Consider the following 20154-nt stretch of genomic DNA (forward strand, 5'->3'; position numbering starts at 1 on the left):
ACCAATCTAGTTGTCAGGCAGTGTGTGTATTTTAGCAGCACGCTTTGGTGGGTATTGGCCCTTGAAGCAGCTCCCATTCATCAAACCGTTTCTGATTTGTTTGTGCTCCTGGGTCTCCCTGCAGGGACCGTTCATTTGTCTGATAATTATCAATGAAAAACAAGCAGGTGAATCATATCAAAGTCAGTTATCATGATCATGTGGCCTTTTTGAGGAGTGATGGAAAACATGTAGCACCTTTTCCAGATGGATAAGCCTTCTTGTGTATGTTTGATATATGGCAGTGCATAATATATAAAAAATGTGCCTAATAAAGACACAGTAATAAAGATGCTTTGTGTCTTTTCTGGTCTCAAGATTTTCTTCATCCCCAAATAGAACTGACTTCCTTAAGGGAAAACCAAAAAAATCTTTCACGCAGTGACAAGAAATGTATTTCTTAAGACACATCGTATTGCATACAATGACCATGAACCTTCAGTAAATCAAAGTTAGTCAGCCCTGGAGAGCTCACCCATTGAGTGATCTACCTCAAATTTTCAATTTCTAAATGGTTGGATGGGAAATATTATATTGACCTATTCATCATTTATTGTTTGTTGTCATTTATTTCTCTAGAATTAACCTAACTGCAAAGACCTGCTCTTTGTCATAATCATGTGGTACAGGCAGTTTTCTTTCTTTTTTTCAAGCAAAGCCTACTGTGGTGTTTTGATATAGGAACTTGAATGCGACAATCACATGTCTGGACAAGCAGACCCACTATGAGTTTTTTAGAAAACACATTTTAGTAGGCCGCCCTTGTTCATGAAAGCTATTGGTTGACGGTTCTTCTTTTAAGTATGGTCATTGGACTACTTTGGCCAATTTCAACATACCTCAGTTGCTGATCATATTGCAGTATGGGGTGGGGGGGGGGTACACAGTTTCTAGGTAATCAGTGCTAATGCTACAGCTACTGCATGTCATTGAAATAAGTCAGGGTACGGAGGGATAGCTAGAATCTTTTTTTTTTCCCACTTTAAACCTGCATTGCTCAGTCAGACCGTTTAACCACTTTAGCTCTTCAGTCGATTGTGGCACGTCGCTAGGCTCTGCGTTGTCTCTGAAGGCCAGCAATGCCCCCCCCCCCCCACCCCCTCTATTCACACACAAGTGTGTTTACTCAGTGGTGGTGAGAATTAATGGAGGCCTGGGGCCACGCAGTGACTGGCTGCGGGTTCACAGGGGGCCATGTTTGCCTGACAGGGCTGTGACTTATACCGCGCGCGGTATGATTAGGTTTCCACACGGCCCTCTCCCGCTCTGAGATTCCACCGCGCTTCCGCTGCGCTCACCCTGGATTCACGTGCGGCCCGCTCCTGGCATCCATCAAACCTGCCACACAGGTGTCCTGCCTGGCATTTACTTAATTGGATTCCGTGAAGGGGATCATGCTCAGGGATCTGCCACAATTTGCAAGTGGAACCATTTTCTCCTGCTCCACCCCGTCTCTCTCTCTCTCCCTCTCTCTCTCTCTCTCTCTCCTCTCTCTCTCTCTCTCCTCTCTCTCTCTCTCTCTCTCCTCTCTCCCCCTCCCTCTCTCTCTCTCTCTCTCTCCCCCTCCCACTCTCTCTTTCTCTCTCTCTCACTCACCCTCTCTCTCTCTCACTCACTCAATCTCTGGAATGATTTATAGCCTGCACAGACTAATCTTGGTGGAAATGTACACCTTCCTACACAGGTCTCTGAGATGAGCAGGCTTGCCTGTAACAAATGGAGCTATTTTCACTGATAGACATGTTCTCCATCAGAGGCTGTTGTGCATGTATTTTGGTTGAAGAGTACATGAATCCTGAGATTTAAAAAATAATAACACTTGAGTGATGTGAATGATGTGACAGTTGCGTGGTGTCCGAACCTTTGCCTCGCCCTCATGGATATATTATATCAACAAATATCTATATCAATGTATAAAAAATGCCATGCTACTCATACACTGTCTATAAGTCATTAATTAAACTTGAAATATCTAGGCCTGCCATTAAAAATATTGATATGAAAATTAGGCCAATTTACAACAAACAATATTGGCAATCTTAGCTCACACAAATTAAGCACTATTCCAAAGCAATGCTACCCAGTGTTTTCTAAATTATTTCATGTAACTTGGCCCTGTGTTTTCTAATCTTACCAGCTGAAGAGAATTTCATTCAAGATTTATGTCACATCAAAGGGGAGAATTGTTGATTGTGGGACTGAAGCATTTGTGATGACAAATTGGTGGGAAAAAGAAGGCGAAAAATGCAAAATAACCCAAGTTTGGGGCTTTATTGTGTGGGTGTGTGAAGTTGTATCTGAATTCTGTGTTTACATGAGGTCAGAAGGTACAGAAGCTAGTGTTCTTACTTATTCCTGTAGGTGTCAAACTCTCGGTGCTGTATAGGTATAGGGCATGCCCCACCGAGCCATAACTTGGCAGACTGGCATATCTGCCATCCCAGTTATCATGTGGGTTTATCTGCCTTTGAAGGGTTGGCTGATTTGTGCTAGAGTGTGAGAGGCTTCACTGCTTAAAATGTGTAGTAATAGAGATTATGGGCGGCTGCTCTCGTTCAAGCTGATGCTGACATCTTTAGAATGAAGCAAGAAAAAACAGCTTTTATATACTGTTTTATATACTGTGTGTGTGTGTCTGTGTGTGCGCATGTGCATATGTGTGTGTGTGTGTGTCTGTGTGTGTGTGCGCATGTGCTTATCTGTGTGTGTGTGTGTCTGCGGGTTCATGCGTGCGTGTGTGTGTGTGTCTGCAGGTACGTGCATGCGCGCGCGCGCGCGCGTGTGTGTGTCTGCGTGTACATACGTGCGTACACGCGTGTATAAAAGCACAGTGCATTTGTATTTATTTCGAAACACAGTGCGACTCCCTCCTGGTCCGCCCAGACAGTTTAATCAGCCTGTGGGAGAGTGAGCAGGAATGTGTAGAACCGTCCCCTTACCTGAAGACCTGCGGCCCTCAGTCGGCTGTGAGGCAGTCCTCCTGGAGAAAGACAGCTAAGTGTGCCCCTGCGGTGTGGCCAGAGTCGAGATGTGACTCCAATTAAAGGCTCCCGCTTTCACAGGTATGAATTATTAAGAGTGGCCGATCATGGCTGTGAAGTGACAGGTAGGGGAGGATGAGGCGTGGGCATTAGCACCCTGTTTTACTCCCTGTGCAGAGCCAATCAGATCACTCTCTGAAGCCATGTTTCACACGTGGGCCAATAAAGTGCAGTAAAGAGAACAGGGAGCCTCTCATGAAATGGGGGGTGGGTGGGGGGCTGTTATGGCATCTCTGTTGATAGTGAATGAATGTGGATGAGAACAAATACTTACTCGTTGACTTATTTAACATTTTATGTACAGTATCTATGCCATTAAAAATTATACTTACACTCTTATTATCACTTGTTAAGTGGTTGTCCAACACATTGAGCAAGTAGTATATTAGAGCCTTGAATAAAATATAATTTATGGCAACATTCTATCGCAAGGATTTCGTTACAATGGTTTGTTTTCCTTATTTCACGTGGCCATAAATTAACGTCTCGTTATAATATCATTTTTAAAACATCAATAAAATATCTCATTTAAATCATAAATGTAAATACTGCTTGGAACAGTGAGAATACCAGACACAAATAAAAATGTTCAAGATAACTAAAGGTCCTTGTTTCAATAAAATTAAAAACTAACCGCATAATGATGACAATTATTATTATTATTATTATTATTATTATTATTGTTTATTCAGCACTGGGGATCCTATTAATGTGCTCTCCCAGACAACATAATAGCTCTGGTGGAGGGCAACTGTGTTCCCTTGTAACCCACCACAGCAAATTTCTGGCCCCAGAAGTGAAGCACATTAGTCTGGAACAATGCTGGGAAAGGCACGCAAATAAAGAACAATCCGCCCCAAACCTCAGGTCTGCTCCAAATGACATACACAACTCATACGGGGCTGACAGTGACAGCATAACACAGGCCCCGTCCGATGTGATCCCCCGGTTGTAATTGGCACTTGTAATTCAGTGTGCGTGGGAGGGAATTGCTGTGTGTGGGGAAATTGCCTCTGCATGGCATGACTGTTATTACGTGCAAATAATTGAGTATTTCTGTTGCCTGTCTAATGTGGCACAGCTGACAGGTCCTCAGCAAGGATCAGAAATGATTATTTACATGAAGAGCCGAGTCTTCCTCATAGAAGTGATTTATTCGTTTTAATAGGTGATGCTGATTTGTGCATTGCCGTGTTGGAGTTTTAAGACTCGGTTGTTATTTTTTATGGTCTTTTGTCATTGAGATGGAGAAGTAAAATGTCTGTCTCTTTGATACCTTTAAACAGTATTGCCGTGTTGCTGAAAGAGCTGATTGACAGTATGGTAGTTTGTCCACACTGCTCTTACTACCCATACTTTTCCCATCACAAGTGGTAGAACTGGACTGAATTGGACTCAACGGTTTTTTACTTTCTTCAGTCACTCTGTCACATGGAATAGTTGTACACTTAAATCCTTCTATCCACAAGTTAAATCCCACTGAGCAATATAAATGATATACCTATAAAGAAAAATGAGAGGGTAGCAGATTCTACCCCAGATACTACTGGGCTAGAAAGGTAAAAAAAAAACAAAAAAAAAACAAAACAAACCCAGCTGCTTAAAGTACTCCATGCTGGTACCAGAACCATAAAATTGAGATAAAGCTGAGTGTATCCAATAATGGTGTGGTGTGAGGTACTGGTGTACACATGCCTGTTTCTGTGTGTACATTAGCGAGTAGATAATTAACACATGGGCACAATCAGACCTGCCTTTGTAATTCTTTGTTTGTGTAAGCCACAGGATATGTCTTTCACCAACCGCAAATATGGCAGACATCTGTGCTCTTAATTAGCATGTCATGCACTACTGGTTCAAGGGTGTGACGTGAAAAGTTATAAAAAAAATATAACAAAAACTGGCTGGGAACTGCCTACTTTTTGAGAAAAATCTAAAGTCATGGGCATAAAATATATGTAAAAAAAATAAAATAAATGGACTAAAAAAGGGCACACAAATGTATATGATCCCTTTATTGTTCTTTACAGAATATTTGGTAGTGCACTACTTTCGTGCTACATGTTGAAAAGCAGATGGCTGAGAACAGATTAACGGTGTTGATTTTATTGTGGTCTATAGTTAATGGATTATGGCCTAAACCAGTCAATGGTGACACCATTAACACAGAGGTTTAGCTGAAATGTTCAGTTTTCCTTACACCAGCCCTCATGGTTATGGCTATGCAACAGAAGCAGAATTTCCATAGTGGAACCATTATAGTGAATTAATTTTAGTTCCCTGTGAAAAAAGCAGGTAATTCTTTCTAATACTCATGCTGGCTTTTGTGGGGGGTTCATACCGTTGGCTTATTGACTGTAAGAGCTCCTGTAGACAGAAGTCAAATCAATTTATGGTCTGATCTCAGTCACAATTTCTATGTCCCTCTGAAGATCATTTCGTCCTGAAGGCACAATTTGCAAAATTGATTGAATCACATTTATCTCAACAGAGCTCTAAAGTAACATCCTGTCCGTATTGCCACAATGCCGTAGATTTGGTCCAAACAGTGGAAGCGTAGAGGAGCTGGGACATGACACATCTAGGGGAAGCCAGGTGGCTGCTATTAGTGATATAATGGGGCCAGCAGGGGACAGTTTTCCCCTGGAGGTCAATGCTAGTGCCACAGCGCAGCAAACAGATACCATTCTTTCGGAGATGTAATTTTCGATTAGGCAATGCACAGAGAACCTGACTGGCTTTGGCCAGTGAAATTCTGTGGCACTGAAAAGTGCAGGGAGTTCCCCAGTATCCTGGTCAAAGTCCCAGTCTGGCTCTTTTCAGTTGGCCATGTATTAATCTCTATGACATCTAGGTTTACAGGGTTATTTCTCTGCATTTAAACTTGAGTGTGTTGTCTGGGCGCAATGCATGGCCCAAAATGGCGCTGTATATATTGGGTTGGTACTGACGGATCATCCTCCTTCATTAAACATGGAGAGGGGAGATGGGAGGCATACGTCTAAATGGATGTCCTTTCATTACGAACAACTACAATAATGTTTAAATATCATAAATAATAATCAGTGCTCATTGGAATGTGAATCACATTTCCTGGATTTAATATGAAGAAAATGCGAGTGCACGCCCTTTCATTTTCAACAACGGAAACCACAAGGAGTTGTGCAAAATGTTCCCTGACTAATCTCTGTATAATTTCATATGATGCTGTGGCTGTCCCAGAAATTGAATAACGTGCGGTCGACTGGCCAATCAAATATGGCCACTGCATGGTCCGCATGTGTCCCCAGCTTCAACGCTGTCCGCATATGCGTGCACCTGCTCTCCAGCTGCAGCTCTCTCTCTTTCTCTCGCTCTCCCCTCCCCTCCTCATCCTCATTCTTCACAGGCTCCACTCTGTTAAACTTCCAGAGATCCGTTTATAGAGTTCATATTTCCACGGCGAGGCGAAACATGTGCCTAGCTGCAGCCCGCTAAAGGCCGGCCTCCGCGTGTGCAGAATTAAAAGGAGCCTCACACGTGTGGGGGCCGGTACGGGCCTAGCTCGTCCCTCCTACTCCAAACCCTGTGTAAATGTGGGGCACGTCGGCCGGCCCACTCCCCGTTGAATGCGAAAGCCGTTTTAATTGATCAGCAAGGCGTTTCCAGGCCCGGGCTGTGCGGGGACGCCGTTGTTTCCCCCGCTCCTTTCTCCGGAGCACCTTCGCCTCCCATAATTCTCTGCCCGGAAAGGAGGAAAAAAAGCCCATTTTTATGCTAATGCGCCGACGCGCTGCGGAGCGGCGATCGGGCTATTTCTCGCAACAATGGCGGAGCCTCTCCCGGGCGTGAATAGACTGCCGCTCGCTGACATCGGGAGGGATGCCCTTTCCGTTCATGTGCTAATCCGGGAGGCATCGCCCGTTGTTTCCTCGTATCTCAATCACACAGATTCGGGGGGAGTTTATTTTATGGCGGAGCGTACACAGTCGGCCAATGGTAGGCGAATAAGTCTGAAAACGCTCTGACGTCAGTGGTGGCGGCTGACGGTGCTGACTGCTACCCATTTTCTGATTCGGGTGCCGTGCGGCAGCGTTTCTGTGTCTGTCATACACGGCTGCCAGGGCTGGGCATACAGCTCTTTTTTAACCTGCCATGGTTCTGTGCTTTTAGAATACATTCATTCATTTACCATTTTTTATCATACACACACGTAAGCATGCATACACACACACCCACACAGCACACACCCACGCCCCCCCCCACGCCACACACACTCTCTCTCTCTCTCTCTCTCTCACTCTCTCACTCTCTCTCTCTCACACACGCACACACACACACACACACATTTGGTTTGAGCCAATCAATTTCTCTAAGATTTGTGCTGGCTTCCTGGGGATAATTGCACCGTTTGCCGATGGTAATCCGTCATATAAGTTTCACGCTAGAGCCTCTTTGCATCGTGATTTTTGGTGGAGATAATTTCATCCTGTTTGCTGGGTCCTCATAAGATATTCTGCATAAACTAGTAATTGATGTATGCTAGGCAGATATGATATTAATGGTTCTACAAGGAAATTGAGCTTGTCAGCCCTTATTATTCTCCCTTTTTTTACACCCAATGAACTTCTTCTTAGTCAAAGCATGGCAGAGCTATTGAGTTATTGCAGCAAGTAACATTACAGCACTACCCTTGCATATTCTACTTCACTGCTAACATGTTTTATAAACAAATCACCACAGCTCAGTTGTAGCAGTGCCCCTCTCTTCTGTTCGCAGAGGCAAACATTGTTTACCAACTCATCTGAAATGAAAGTGTTGTGCTTCCAGAATCTCATCTGTTAATGTCCCGTGCTTCTTGGTTTCCTCTTCAGCAAATAATAGTTCTTTATTAAAATAATAATCTCCTGACCAACCATGACTTTTCCTGGGAGAGTAAGAATTACCAATGAAAGGCACTGTTTTCCAGTTAATCCCATTGCAGTAGTTCCTACTATGGGGATTCCCAGTCCTCATGGCAGGGGTCTGCATTAGAAGCATTATGCCTGAGTAATTTTTTTTTTTTGCTAGAACCCCCAGCTTCTCAGCATAATAGTACTGGACGAGCAGAACCTAAATTTTCTTGTGTGACACCAACTTCATACACATTCTCATGCACACCTGCACATATGCAAACACACACGCCCACACGCACATATGTATATACTCACACACTGTTTCACTGTCACACTAACTCACTCGAACATCCCCTGGGTCCCTTCTATTGTAGCAGCAGCCTGTTATGACCTGCAGTAAATATAGCAGCTGCCCCCCCCCCCCCACACACACACACATACACACACACACACACATATAGCTTGACACGCTGGCAAAATAAGGAAAGAAATAAATAACAAAGACTGTCCTTGCCGCGACCTGCAGAAATATGGAGATAAATCATCCTCGCAAAAGACTGCTCAGGGGAACTTATCTGAACTGTAAAAAAAGAAAAGAAATATCTGTCATCGGTTACCAGCACTGGCATGGCACCGCTGGTGAGGGCGCCTGTGTGCGCCTTCTCTCTTCATACGGAACATCTTTATAGGAAGCGTTCTGGCGCCTGGCGCTTCGCCTTGTCTCGATGACACATCAAAAGGGGCCGTCCCCATCGCGTGCGTGAGCCAAGCCGACGGCTCCCCCTCTGCCTGCGACGCAGCCGTCGAGGCACGCTCGGCGCCTCCGCGTGTGTTTCAGGTTTAACGAAGCGCAGAACATCCCTCACCGTTTGCCGGGGACTGCACCGGTGGAGGAAGCGAGTCTGCTTGGGGAAGCGCGGCGTTCCTCCAGGGCCGCCTCAGCCTCGGAGCCTTGATCCTTGGTGGATCGCGCTCTGATCACCGACATTAGCGTGCGCGGGAGAGACTGCGGTTACTACAGCGATTCCCCCAGCTGTGGAGAATATTTGGTCAAATTCATGCCACGGACATCTGATTGTAAGGGCATGCAGTGGGTTAAAGTTTAGTGGCAGCTTGGAAAATGGCTTCAGCGACTGGTGTAGTAACTAGAGGTCCGCGTGTTGGATTCCCACTGGAGTATCAGCCGTTCACTTGCCAAAATTACAGAACTTTAATTTGAATTCAACAAGTAATTCTGCACACATGGACATAACATTCTAAATATTTGCAGTGCACTGGATGAGGGCCTCTGCTAAGTAAATAAATAATCATTAAAGTGCCGTGGATATTAGACTGCCTTTCCAGAGAAAGCAAACCTGAACAGATTGCATATTCAACACAGGTGCTCTGAGGCCAAGACTATGGGAATGAAAAATCTTTTCACAGCCTGTCAAATGTGGCATCACGAATTGGGATTTTCTAGTCCTCTCGAGTCGCCCCAATTAGTTTGACAGAGGAGTCTGATGCATATAACTGACAGACAGATCAGACAGCCTTCTCTTATCTTTCATTATTTTATTCCGAGCAAGTGCATTCAAGGTTACTCTCTCTCTGTTTCTCTCTCACATGCGCACACACACACATACATACACACACACACAAGAGCACAGGTGTTCATGTTCACATGCACAAACATTCTTTCTTGCACAGTTAAATGGGAGGGATGCTATTTTGTCCAGTTGTGACAGTACTGTGCATACACACTCTGAGTACAGCAGATCTAGCTGCTTGCTTGTCCCACCACTTCTCACATGTGAGCATTCTGTGGTCTATTGAGGATATTCTTGCCTGAAGCAACTTTTTGAGACAATGAGTTCCTGATGCGAATGAGTTTGTGACACTGTGAATATGGACAAAAGGGTGTCTGTGTGTGCATGTGCGCACGTGTGTGTGCCTGCATGTGTTTTTGTTTGTGTATGTATGTTTTTGTGTGTTCGTTTTTGTGTGCTTGTGTATGCATGTGTGTGTGAGTGTGTGACTGTGTGTGCACGCACGTTTGTGTGCATGTTTGTGCATGTGTGTGTATGTATGGGTCTGTGTATGTAAGTGTGTGTGTTTATGTGCATGCTTGTGTGCGTGTGTATGCGTGCGTGCGAGTGTACGTGTGTGTGTGTGTGTGTATACGTATGTGTGTGAAAATCCACCGTTAAAAAGCCACACATCCTCCCCTGCACTCTTGCACAGCCTTCCCTTCCCTTCTCTGGGCGGTCCAAGGCCTGTCGTTTGGGCTCCACTGCCCGTCCTGCACCAATTACACCCTTATTTATGAATCTGAGTGCAGTTGACCTTCAGTAAAAGAAACGTAAATTAGTTTCACTGAATAAAAGCGGAACAAATGGCCTGTCGGGAGGGCCCTCTCCCCTGCACACGGGCAATAACTTATAGTCCAGAGAGCTGGCCAGTCAGAGGGCTGGAAATAGCCACTCATCCGGATTGGCTGGTGTGTGAGTGTGTGTGTGTGTGGGGGAGGATGTGTGCGTATAACTGTTTGCAGTGTGAGAGGTCAGACATGGGTGCCTCTTATGACAACACAAACATGCGCCAAGCAGACACACACATACACACTCACACATACACACACACACACACACACACACACACACACACACACACACACGGAATGTTTGTGCCTGTGTATCCTATGAGACATGTAAGTGGCTCCTGAAGAATGCACCCAATTAAACTAAAGTAGAAATGATCTTAGCATAGCAGAGGGCAATAGCAGCACCACCTGTCCCCCGTCATGCACAGTTAAGAGAAACTACCAACAGCCGAAATCTGTTTTACCCATCTAATCTAACTGTAGGGCACATTGCCATAAAAGGAAATTCAATGACAGTACAGAAAGTGAATAAAAACACAGGGACCGTTTAGTCAGTTCAACTAAATGGAAATTTATGAACACGCTTATAGGCACACACACACAAACACACATGCACACTGCAGAACATAGGAACAAATAATATACTCTAATAGTTGTGGGTATTCTGCGTGTACATATCGAGCTGGAGGTTGGCGGTGATCTAGCCGTCTATTGTAGCGGCACACAAGGAGTTAAAGTGCAGGCATGCTGAAGTGTCACAGCTGGAGACGGACGTTCGGATTCCTCTCTCTGCTGAACCCGAAGACCGCTCGCTGACTGCCTCTCAGAGCCTCACTGAGCTAAACTCAGTCTAAATATTTGGATTGAGATACTTTCTGAGGTAGCTTAATTGTCCTTTATGCGTGTGAAATCTCCAGCATAGTCCAGCACCGCGGTTTGAGTTGAATAAATTATACCTTCTAACCTTTCTTCATGTCTTCATTTCCTCATTTTACATTAATTTCAGCTGTTAGGAATATGAAGAATCTGACAATAAGTGGTCTCCCCATACACATTAAAGGTTGCTTTAAATGTGCCATTTATCAGCCACTAAAGGCATGTTCTGTACATGAACCCTTGTCTGTATATATAATGTGTGTGTCCTGGTACAGAGGACCATATCCAGCTTTGTTCCCCATAAGATCCTTCCCATCTCGACTCCTTGGAAAGTCTGCTCAGCGTGTTTAAAAATAGCGTGTCTCCGCGGAGACCCGCGCAGAGAGGCTGCGTTTCCGGGAAGGCGGCATGTTTACGGACGGTCCGGAGGCAGCGTCTGTCAGGCCGGGTTTGCGTACCACTTCCTCCTGGCGGCGCTACTCGCAGGAAGCTCTCTGCCAGCGGGGTGAACCCAGGCTTATCTCCGGGAAAGCGGATTTCCCTGCCGGATGATGACCCCCTCCCCCCCCTCTGAGTTTCCACACTCCTTATATACGGTATAATTTCCAATAACGGGACAGCCCGTCGTGTTTATTCCTTACATAACACCGTTAACAGAACGACGTTAACAAATGCACTGCAAGCGATGACATTCCGTTTTTATCAACATTAGACATTACAAAAGGGCGCACGCCACTACACCGTCCAAAATGTAGAGCCAGGGCAAGATGAATTACCAGAGTTGCACAGAAAGGTAGCCTGCGTGTAACTGTTGTGAATGTCAAACGTTGCAAGGTAATGCAAAAGCATTGCCAGGGAACGCAGAAGTAGCAAAAAAAAAAAAAATTCCCCACCATGACCCTTAGGAGGCTCCGTATTTCTTTCTTCCAGTCCAGGTTTTTTTTTCTTCTTCCAGTCCAGGTTTTTTTTTTTTCTTTCAGTCCAGTTTTTTTTTTCTTCCCGTCCAGGTTTTTTTTTTTCTTCCAATCCAGTTTTTTTCTTCCAGTCCAGGTTTTTTTAAATTTTTTATTTATTTATTTTTTATCTTGCAACAAGTTATTTCTCAGTAAAGGGACACCTAGGCCTTTTAACAGTTCTAAAATCAATGCGCTACAAAATCCAGCATTCTAAATCATATATCGTTAAAAAGCTTGTTTCCTGGAGCGTACTGCTAGAATTACCATGTGTGGCTATTTCCTTTGCTGTCACTGTGAGGATGGACGAAAGACAAGTTTAAAGGTCCTTTTAACAGCCATTTTCTCAAAACTGTAGGCTATATTGCCCGTAGGGTATTCAGTTTATCTCAACTTTAACAATAGATACAGCTACATAATTTTATATACTGCTTAAATGTTATAGCTAGGGCATGTCAGAGGCTGTTTTGATATGTTTTGTCATTTTCATTTTATGTGGCTTTTTATCTGTAAAAATAGGTCAAAAACATTTTTTTCATCATGTACATATTCATATTGTTTATTGAATAATTAATAAGAATAACAATATTTTGACAAAAGCCTCTGACAAGCCCTAACTATTGAGTTATTGATCACATTTAAAAAATCAGTTCAGATTTTATCTGTTGAGCTTAAATATTGAATACACTTATATGTAAATTAGCACATATTTAATGAGCTAATAGCTCATTTGCATATAAAAAAAAGAAAAGTCATAATACAAAAAAAACCTTGTATTTGTGTCTTTATTCAACTGGTAAAATTTCATTTTGATATGAGTAAAGGAATTTCTTTTTCCTATTTAGGGGTGGTGCCTCCCCTTAAACAGCAAAATTATTCTTTCGCTTTTGAATTGTTGTTAGGCTACATCCCCTCCCCTTTTCAATGTCCTGTTTCACAATTGCTTTATTGACGGTTGCCAACCATCCCGAAAATTGGAATCATCCCTAATTTGGACAGTAGAATGGATACGGGACGCATTTTAATCCATATGTTTGTGAACGATTGCATTTATAGTAACCGCTGTTTTGAATACAATTCAGTAGTTAGCTAGCTAGCTAGCCGGGATAACAAGCATGCTGTGAGACCATTCTGACCTAAAACCAAGAATTTTAATATTGGCTAGGTGACAAGTGACGTTGAACCTGTCATTAAGCTAGCTGGCATTCAAAACCCGTTTCAGAGGGTATTAGAAAGACGTTATGTCTACACTGCGCGACCACACCATTTAAAAAGCAAGACAGTGCTAGGGAGATTAATTTGATTGGCTTATGGTTTCATGCAGTTTTATTAAATAATGTAATGACAAAGAATGTATGGTATACATGGTATAAACCAATTGTATGGTATAAAATGAGAAGGAACTATTTTTTCTTGATAGAATCATTGTTTTCATAGAATTAACAACCAGAGTGTTTGCTTAACAATGGTGCAAATAGAACTACCAACCAGAGTTTTGCTTGACAACGGTAAAATAATAAACCCAAAAAACCCCAAAAAAACCCAGTCGAAATATTGAAAAAAACGACGTTTTACCTTGTATTTCAAAATCCAGTCCAGATTTTCATGGTAACAGTTGCCACCAAGGGAAAATATGAGGACATCAGATGGTTTGCAGTCTATCCAAACTTAGTTCAGTAAAAAAATAAAATAAATAAAACAGGCAAAAAAGTTCATGTATTACTGTTATGTAATTACTGTTGTAAAGTAGTAATTCATGTTTCCCTAGCGAACTGCAGTAAGGTTAACACATCAAGAAACACGTACGCAGCATCATTGGAATTTAAGATTATTCCCTTCAACTGAAGGATATTTTTCTATATATCTTTACTGAAAATAGTTCCTATTTCCAATGCAAAACAGAATCTTTCAATTTGTAAAACATTTTTTTCAGTTTCTGGTTGTTCATTGTCCCCCAGTTAAAGGGGGGGGGGGGGGGGGGTTCAGACAGTTCATAAAACTTAGTTTAGTTAAAAATAAAAAGAGAGAGAGAGAAAGAGATGAAAAGTACAGTATGAGGATGTGGAAATATATTTCATAATTAATTATATGCCAATATTAAATTAATTTGATGCTTTGAAGGCACAACAATTGCATTGCCAACGAATATTAGGTTAGAAAATACAACGTTTGCCTGATTTAACGTGACGTGCGGTATAAAACACACACACTTCCGGTCTGCTATCCGAATACAGATACAGGTAATTTTGTTGTTTGAACAGATACAAATAATGATGTCTCTGCACACCCCTAATAGACACATGAACACGCACACAGACACTCAGCAGCACTGACATACATACACACACACAGACACATACGCACTCACACACAGACACTCAGCAGCACTGACACACACACACACACACACACGCAGACTCTCAGCAGCACTGACATACACACGAACGCACACACAGACACACACTCACACACACGCAGACACTCAGCAGCACTGACACACACACACACACACACACACACACACACCCAGACACAGCAGCACTGACACAGAGACACACACACACACACACAGACACTCAGCAGCACCGCTCTCTCTCTCTGAGCAGGATCACTTGAGGGGATGCAGCTCTGATATTGACACTATTGCAGTCTGGCTCTGTGCCAGCCCTCCAGTGGCTCAGTGACTCAGGGCTCCCATAAATCAGGCCCAATTACCAACCTGGTGTTCAGCCCGCTTCCATCTCACTCAGAGGGGGGAAAAGTGCTCTGCGTTTGTTGTTTCTTTTAATATCCCATAAACTCTTTGTCTATCTATTTTGCCTCTCGTGATTCACCTGCTCTTGAGTGCTAATAAATTTTATATCTTCTTTTATAAAGATAACTGTTCGAAAATGTGAAAGCTATGTGCTTCTGATATGCAGTATACCAAGTGTGTGTGCATGCAGAGAATTTCTGTCGGAATCCTTCAAACCATGAACCCCAAACTCCCTTTTAACTCTGCTGTTTTAACTGTCTATTTTTCTGACTGAAAATACTGGAATCATCTTAGCCACACACTTAGACACTTCCTATACTTTTTCATGGAAAATATGGTTTTTAAAATGTTTTTAAATATTTATTTTTCTTAAAACAAAAAATTTCTGATTTTTTGCATCAACAACACACGCACTCAGACACACACACAGTGCAGCCTTCCCAGTTCTACAGCAGACAGTGTGGGTGCATATCAGATGTGAAGAAACGACCAGAAAGCAAGAAATTCTGGGATGTCAACTTTTGCCCCAGTCTCCTTCATGCTCTTGGGTAGCAATAAGAATGCAATTGATGCTCTTATCTCACGCAATGCTTTATCTTTGCTTCTTGAAATGTTTCATGTAGTTTTCCCTGAGTCTTCCCAGTTTCCCCGTGGAAGCAGAACAGTCACACAGGTGAATCCAGCTTGAAGCCTGGTTTTCAGATAAACGGAGACATGCAGAGCACACATTCAGCTCATCTCACCGGTGGGTCCTTGTGAGCCAGAGAGTTTGTAAGAAGCAAGGCTTCTTAATTTACCACCTGGGGGGTTAAAAGGTTTTGGGATGCCGATCGTAACTTATTGAATTTGAGAAAAGGCCCATTTCTCTAGACCTGTATCAGAAAAGCCACCTTCCTAAAAGTGTATACATATAAGCCTTTGGCCAAAAACCAATGAAAATGCAGGGACTGTTCTGTTCTCTCCTTCGGTTTCAGAAAACAGATTTTAAAAATCTAGAGAAATAAATGGGGGTGTGAACAAATTGGCTGATAGCACAGATTGGTGAAAGGTAATGATTCAAAAGCACAGGGTGTTCCTTTTCCTGATTTCTGTGTAAAAGGTTACGCTCCCTCCAAAGTCTGTCCCTTGCACTGTAAGTAATGTGTGTTGTTTGACTCTCAATGCCTTATTGTGTATGACTTCGGTTTTTGACCTTAAAAATGAAAGGAAATCAATGGTAGACCATGTGATTTCTGCAACCCAAGGACAAAAGTCTGGAGTTTGCTGTTGTAGATAACATGATATAGAGTACCTGAATACATTTTTAGAGGGAGAGGAACTTTTTATGTGTTGGAAGAATGCACACAGTAGAATTATATTTAATAATTGTCTACATTATTACACAGACAGTGACTTGGATTACGATGGAATTGTTCTATGCAGTAGAGAGCAATATTTTTTCCCATTATTATGGAGGAATATTATTTTGTTACAAATCAGAGAGAAAGAGAGAGAGAACGAGAGAGAGAGAGGGGCGGGGGTGGGTGAGTGGTGGGGGGGGGGGGGGTAGTGGGGAAGGGTTGCAGTGGCATTACATGGATATTAAGGAATTATTCCAGTTGTTAAATATTTGAGAAAAGAAATCCTTTCGTTTGTTCTTGAGGAATGTTGACAGATCATTAGAGTGAAAGTAAATGTACTTTTCTTTATTTCCATTTCATTTTCATGTCGTTCAGCCCTTCTGAGAGAATAGCCGTAGATGAGCCCGAAATATGCGAGATTCCGGCCCAAATCCCCACAAGAGAATGGGAATTTCTGATGGGTGTTCCATGTGAACACATAAAATACCCTGCCATATACGAATACATTATATACAAACCATCATTTACAAAAATGCATTGTTGAAAAACTTAATCCATTTCAGGTTTGTTTCGGCGATATTATATATTGAGCAATGGAATGAAACACATTTTATAAGCCAGCGCATGGCAGCAGTCAGACCCCGTCAGGCCGGTGTCATAACTGGCCTCCTATTGGCAGGTTCCGCATTATTCTCGCTCGGTGACTTGAGTCTCAGGGCCGTAAAAGCCGGCACACCGCTTGATCATACGCAAGTAGCAGATCGAATCAGTTATGCTACACAGGCTGGTAAATTATGCAAAGGTAATACTGAAAGGAAGTGGGGGTGGGGAGCGCGGTCTGTTTTATCACTAAAGTGTCTGAGCACTGAGGGCCTTAGTATCCCAGAATCCCCCTCCATTTTTTTTTTTATCGCACTTTGTTATTTTTATGTCTGATATTTTCTCCCACTTTTTATTTTTATATTCCCACATGGCTCCAACATCTCGGTAAATTTTGGGTGGTGCAGCCTAGCGTACACGTGCTCTGAATCAAGTAAAAGGAGCATCCAGTAAAAAGCATTTGTGTCTTTTAAGCTGGTGGTGAGTCATCAGTGCGTTACTTCAGTAGCTGGAACAGGCAGGGAGGAGCCGTGCTGGCCGAAGGAAGTGCTCCGGGCATGAATCTGCAAACTGGGCAGAATTTTATTCCAGGCTGTGGGGCATGTTTCTGTACCGAGAGAACTTCACCTTGGTCGCTTCGTCCGACAGAACCCCCGCCACCCCGGTACTTGAAACGTTCCATTCAGGATAGCTTGAGGTTAAGTCTGTGAAGCTGATGATGTCATTCATCCTGGACATCTTGTTGGGCTTTCGTGCCTGCAGGTCCTAACTCTCTCACTGTCATAATACACAACGTCCCTTTAATACAGATATTAATGGACTGTCAGCGGGGAGCCCTGACTTCCAGGTGATAAATACTGACTAACAGGTGCAATGACAGCCAGAGACAGGGAAACTGAGAGAGAGAGAGAGAGGGGGAGGGAGGAAGGGGAGGGGAGAGGAAGTGTTAGAGCAAGAGAGAAGCAGGGACAGACCAAGAAACAGAGAGAGGAGAGTCTGAACAAACTGCAGAATCTGGACCTGTTGTGAAAATTCTCTTTGCAGTTTTCCAATAGTATGTCATTAATACTGAGTTCATTCTTAAGCAACGTGTAACGTTCAACATATAATGACAACCATTTTATATTATAGACAGTCTTTTGCGGATGTAATTTTTTTCCTTGCGGAAAACAGCTATAAGAAAACCTACAGCCCCAGAGTGCAGTGCCTCAAGCTTTGTTCCGTGCTGCACCTTTAAAAAAATGCAGATTAAGCAATCTGTAGGCTTCATTCGCTCAACTGACGGAATTACACCGAATAGCAATATCCAAGCAATTGTGTTTGTGAGTTCACCAGTGTGCAAATGTGCTGCAGACATTGACATTGTGTGCTTATCTTCATCATTTTACAACATTAAGATACAGTCACCATTTGAGTTTTTTATTATAATTTGTCCTTATTTTGTATTGCTTCTTCTATTATGTACTTTCCATGTTTTTTTTTTGTAATGGACCATAAGTTTGGGAGTTCAGTTTTTCTGTGTAATACAGGTCTCTCCCTCCAATCTGAGAGTCCCTGTTGGTAATGGGACTCCCAAGTAATACAGAAGAAATGGTTATTGCTGTATGCCCATGAAAAGGCACACACTGTTACTAGTTGCCTCCTGAAATAAATATTCAACACAGAATAAGAGCGAGAGAGAGGCTGAAAATGCTTTAGTGCCCTATGTCCCATGCTATTATTATTATTATGTTTATATTAGTTTTCAACAGCAGAACATTTGTTTCTCATTTCCTATGTGGAATACTGCATTATTGTTTGTGTTGAATTTTAGGATGCATGCAAAGGGTTTGTTGTAAAATGTATTTTGTGTATTACATTACTTTATGTAAGATAATTTCAAGTGAGAATAGATGTGTACTGTAGCTGTTGTGTATGTTTGTGTGTGATGTGTACCCTCTTGTTTTGCAGCAGTCATATGCTCCACCCCCTCACCCCATGGCTCCGCCCAGCCCCACGTCAAACAGCTGCAGCCAGAGCGGAGCAGAGCAGCTCAGTAAAACCAACCTGTACATCCGCGGCCTTCCTCCTGGGACCACTGACCAGGACCTCATCAAGCTCTGCCAACCGTGAGTGTCACACGCATGCACACACACACACACACACACACACACACGCGCACACACACTCACAAGCTCACACACAACCAAAGGCTATGACGTATGCATGCAAGCACATTTGCACAAAAGCACATATTCACACATACACACAAAAGCCTACACGTAAGCAGGCATAAATACACGAAAGTGCACACACAAAAGCACAAGCATACAAAAGGCACATAGTCATACACATGCAAACCAAAATATACAGACATTCACAGCATACCTATGCTTTGTTTAACATTTAATTCCAACCAAAAAATTCATAAAATAATTATTAAGCGCCAATAAGCTGTTCCATGTTGTCTGGATAAGTATAGAGTAAGTAAGTACTTAAGTAAGAATTATTAACAAAACAAAAGACTGGTTTGTATGGACCATTTTTGGGACTATGTGCCACAACATTGCAGCAGGTGAACCTTAAAAATACAACCCTCAGAGTTACGGACTAACCAGTCAACCAAACGAGGTATGAAAGGTGCCTGCAATGAAGCAGTGTACAAAATTACAGCTTACCACACTCCTCATTATTACTGATGCATAAAGCGAAGCATTAAATGGAAACAGTTTGGCCAAAAGAAAAAAAAAAAAGTCAGCACTTTTTCAAAAGAATGTTGGTCCATATTGGAAAGTCCTCAGTGATTGATGTAAATAAGATCTAAAACAAAATCTGATAAAAGAGGATAACTGTCAGGTCATAAAAGACTCATGTCATGGTTCACTGAAAAGAGAGACAACAGAAGAAATGAATAGATGTTCTAATTGCAGCCGCTGGTTTTCTTGCTGGTTATCACTGCTTTGATTACTGGTTATTAACTCAAATTAAGCTTTATAGGCACAAAAATAGTGCAGCCTATTTAGAAAGCAATGGGGGAAAAAGATTTAATTTTTGTTAAATTGGTGCATTTTTCATGTCAGTTTCAGAATTTTCCTCCATTCCCAGTGAATTAATTTCACAGAAATTCTACTGTATGTGAAATGGAGCCAACCCCTTTATGTATTTATAGAGCCCTATTTTTACCTCTGAACATCTCAAAGTACCTACGTACTTTTTAACGTACATATTAACCTTCAGAGCATGCACGCCAACGCAGTATTTATCTACAAAGAAATCTAAATATTTACATTACAAGTTGCATTACCATTTAACACAATGTCTTCAGCAGGCTTATA

At 42.6% G+C, this 20154-nt stretch overlaps 1 protein-coding gene across 4 annotated transcripts in view; it reads left to right on the forward strand.

Annotated features, from left to right (window-relative positions):
• The window catches only part of LOC135261416 (RNA-binding motif, single-stranded-interacting protein 3-like), a 299499-nt gene that overhangs the window by 151337 nt on the left and 128008 nt on the right, over positions 1 to 20154 (forward strand). For all 4 annotated transcript variants that reach the window (XM_064347701.1, XM_064347703.1, XM_064347702.1 and 1 more), the window contains one exon: positions 18791 to 18948. In XM_064347701.1, the coding sequence (XP_064203771.1) occupies positions 18791 to 18948 (158 nt within the window). The remainder of the gene's footprint in view (positions 1 to 18790; positions 18949 to 20154) is intronic.

The sequence above is a fragment of the Anguilla rostrata genome, chromosome 8, assembly GCF_018555375.3.
Source record: "Anguilla rostrata isolate EN2019 chromosome 8, ASM1855537v3, whole genome shotgun sequence".
Taxonomy (NCBI): Eukaryota; Metazoa; Chordata; class Actinopteri; order Anguilliformes; family Anguillidae; genus Anguilla; species Anguilla rostrata.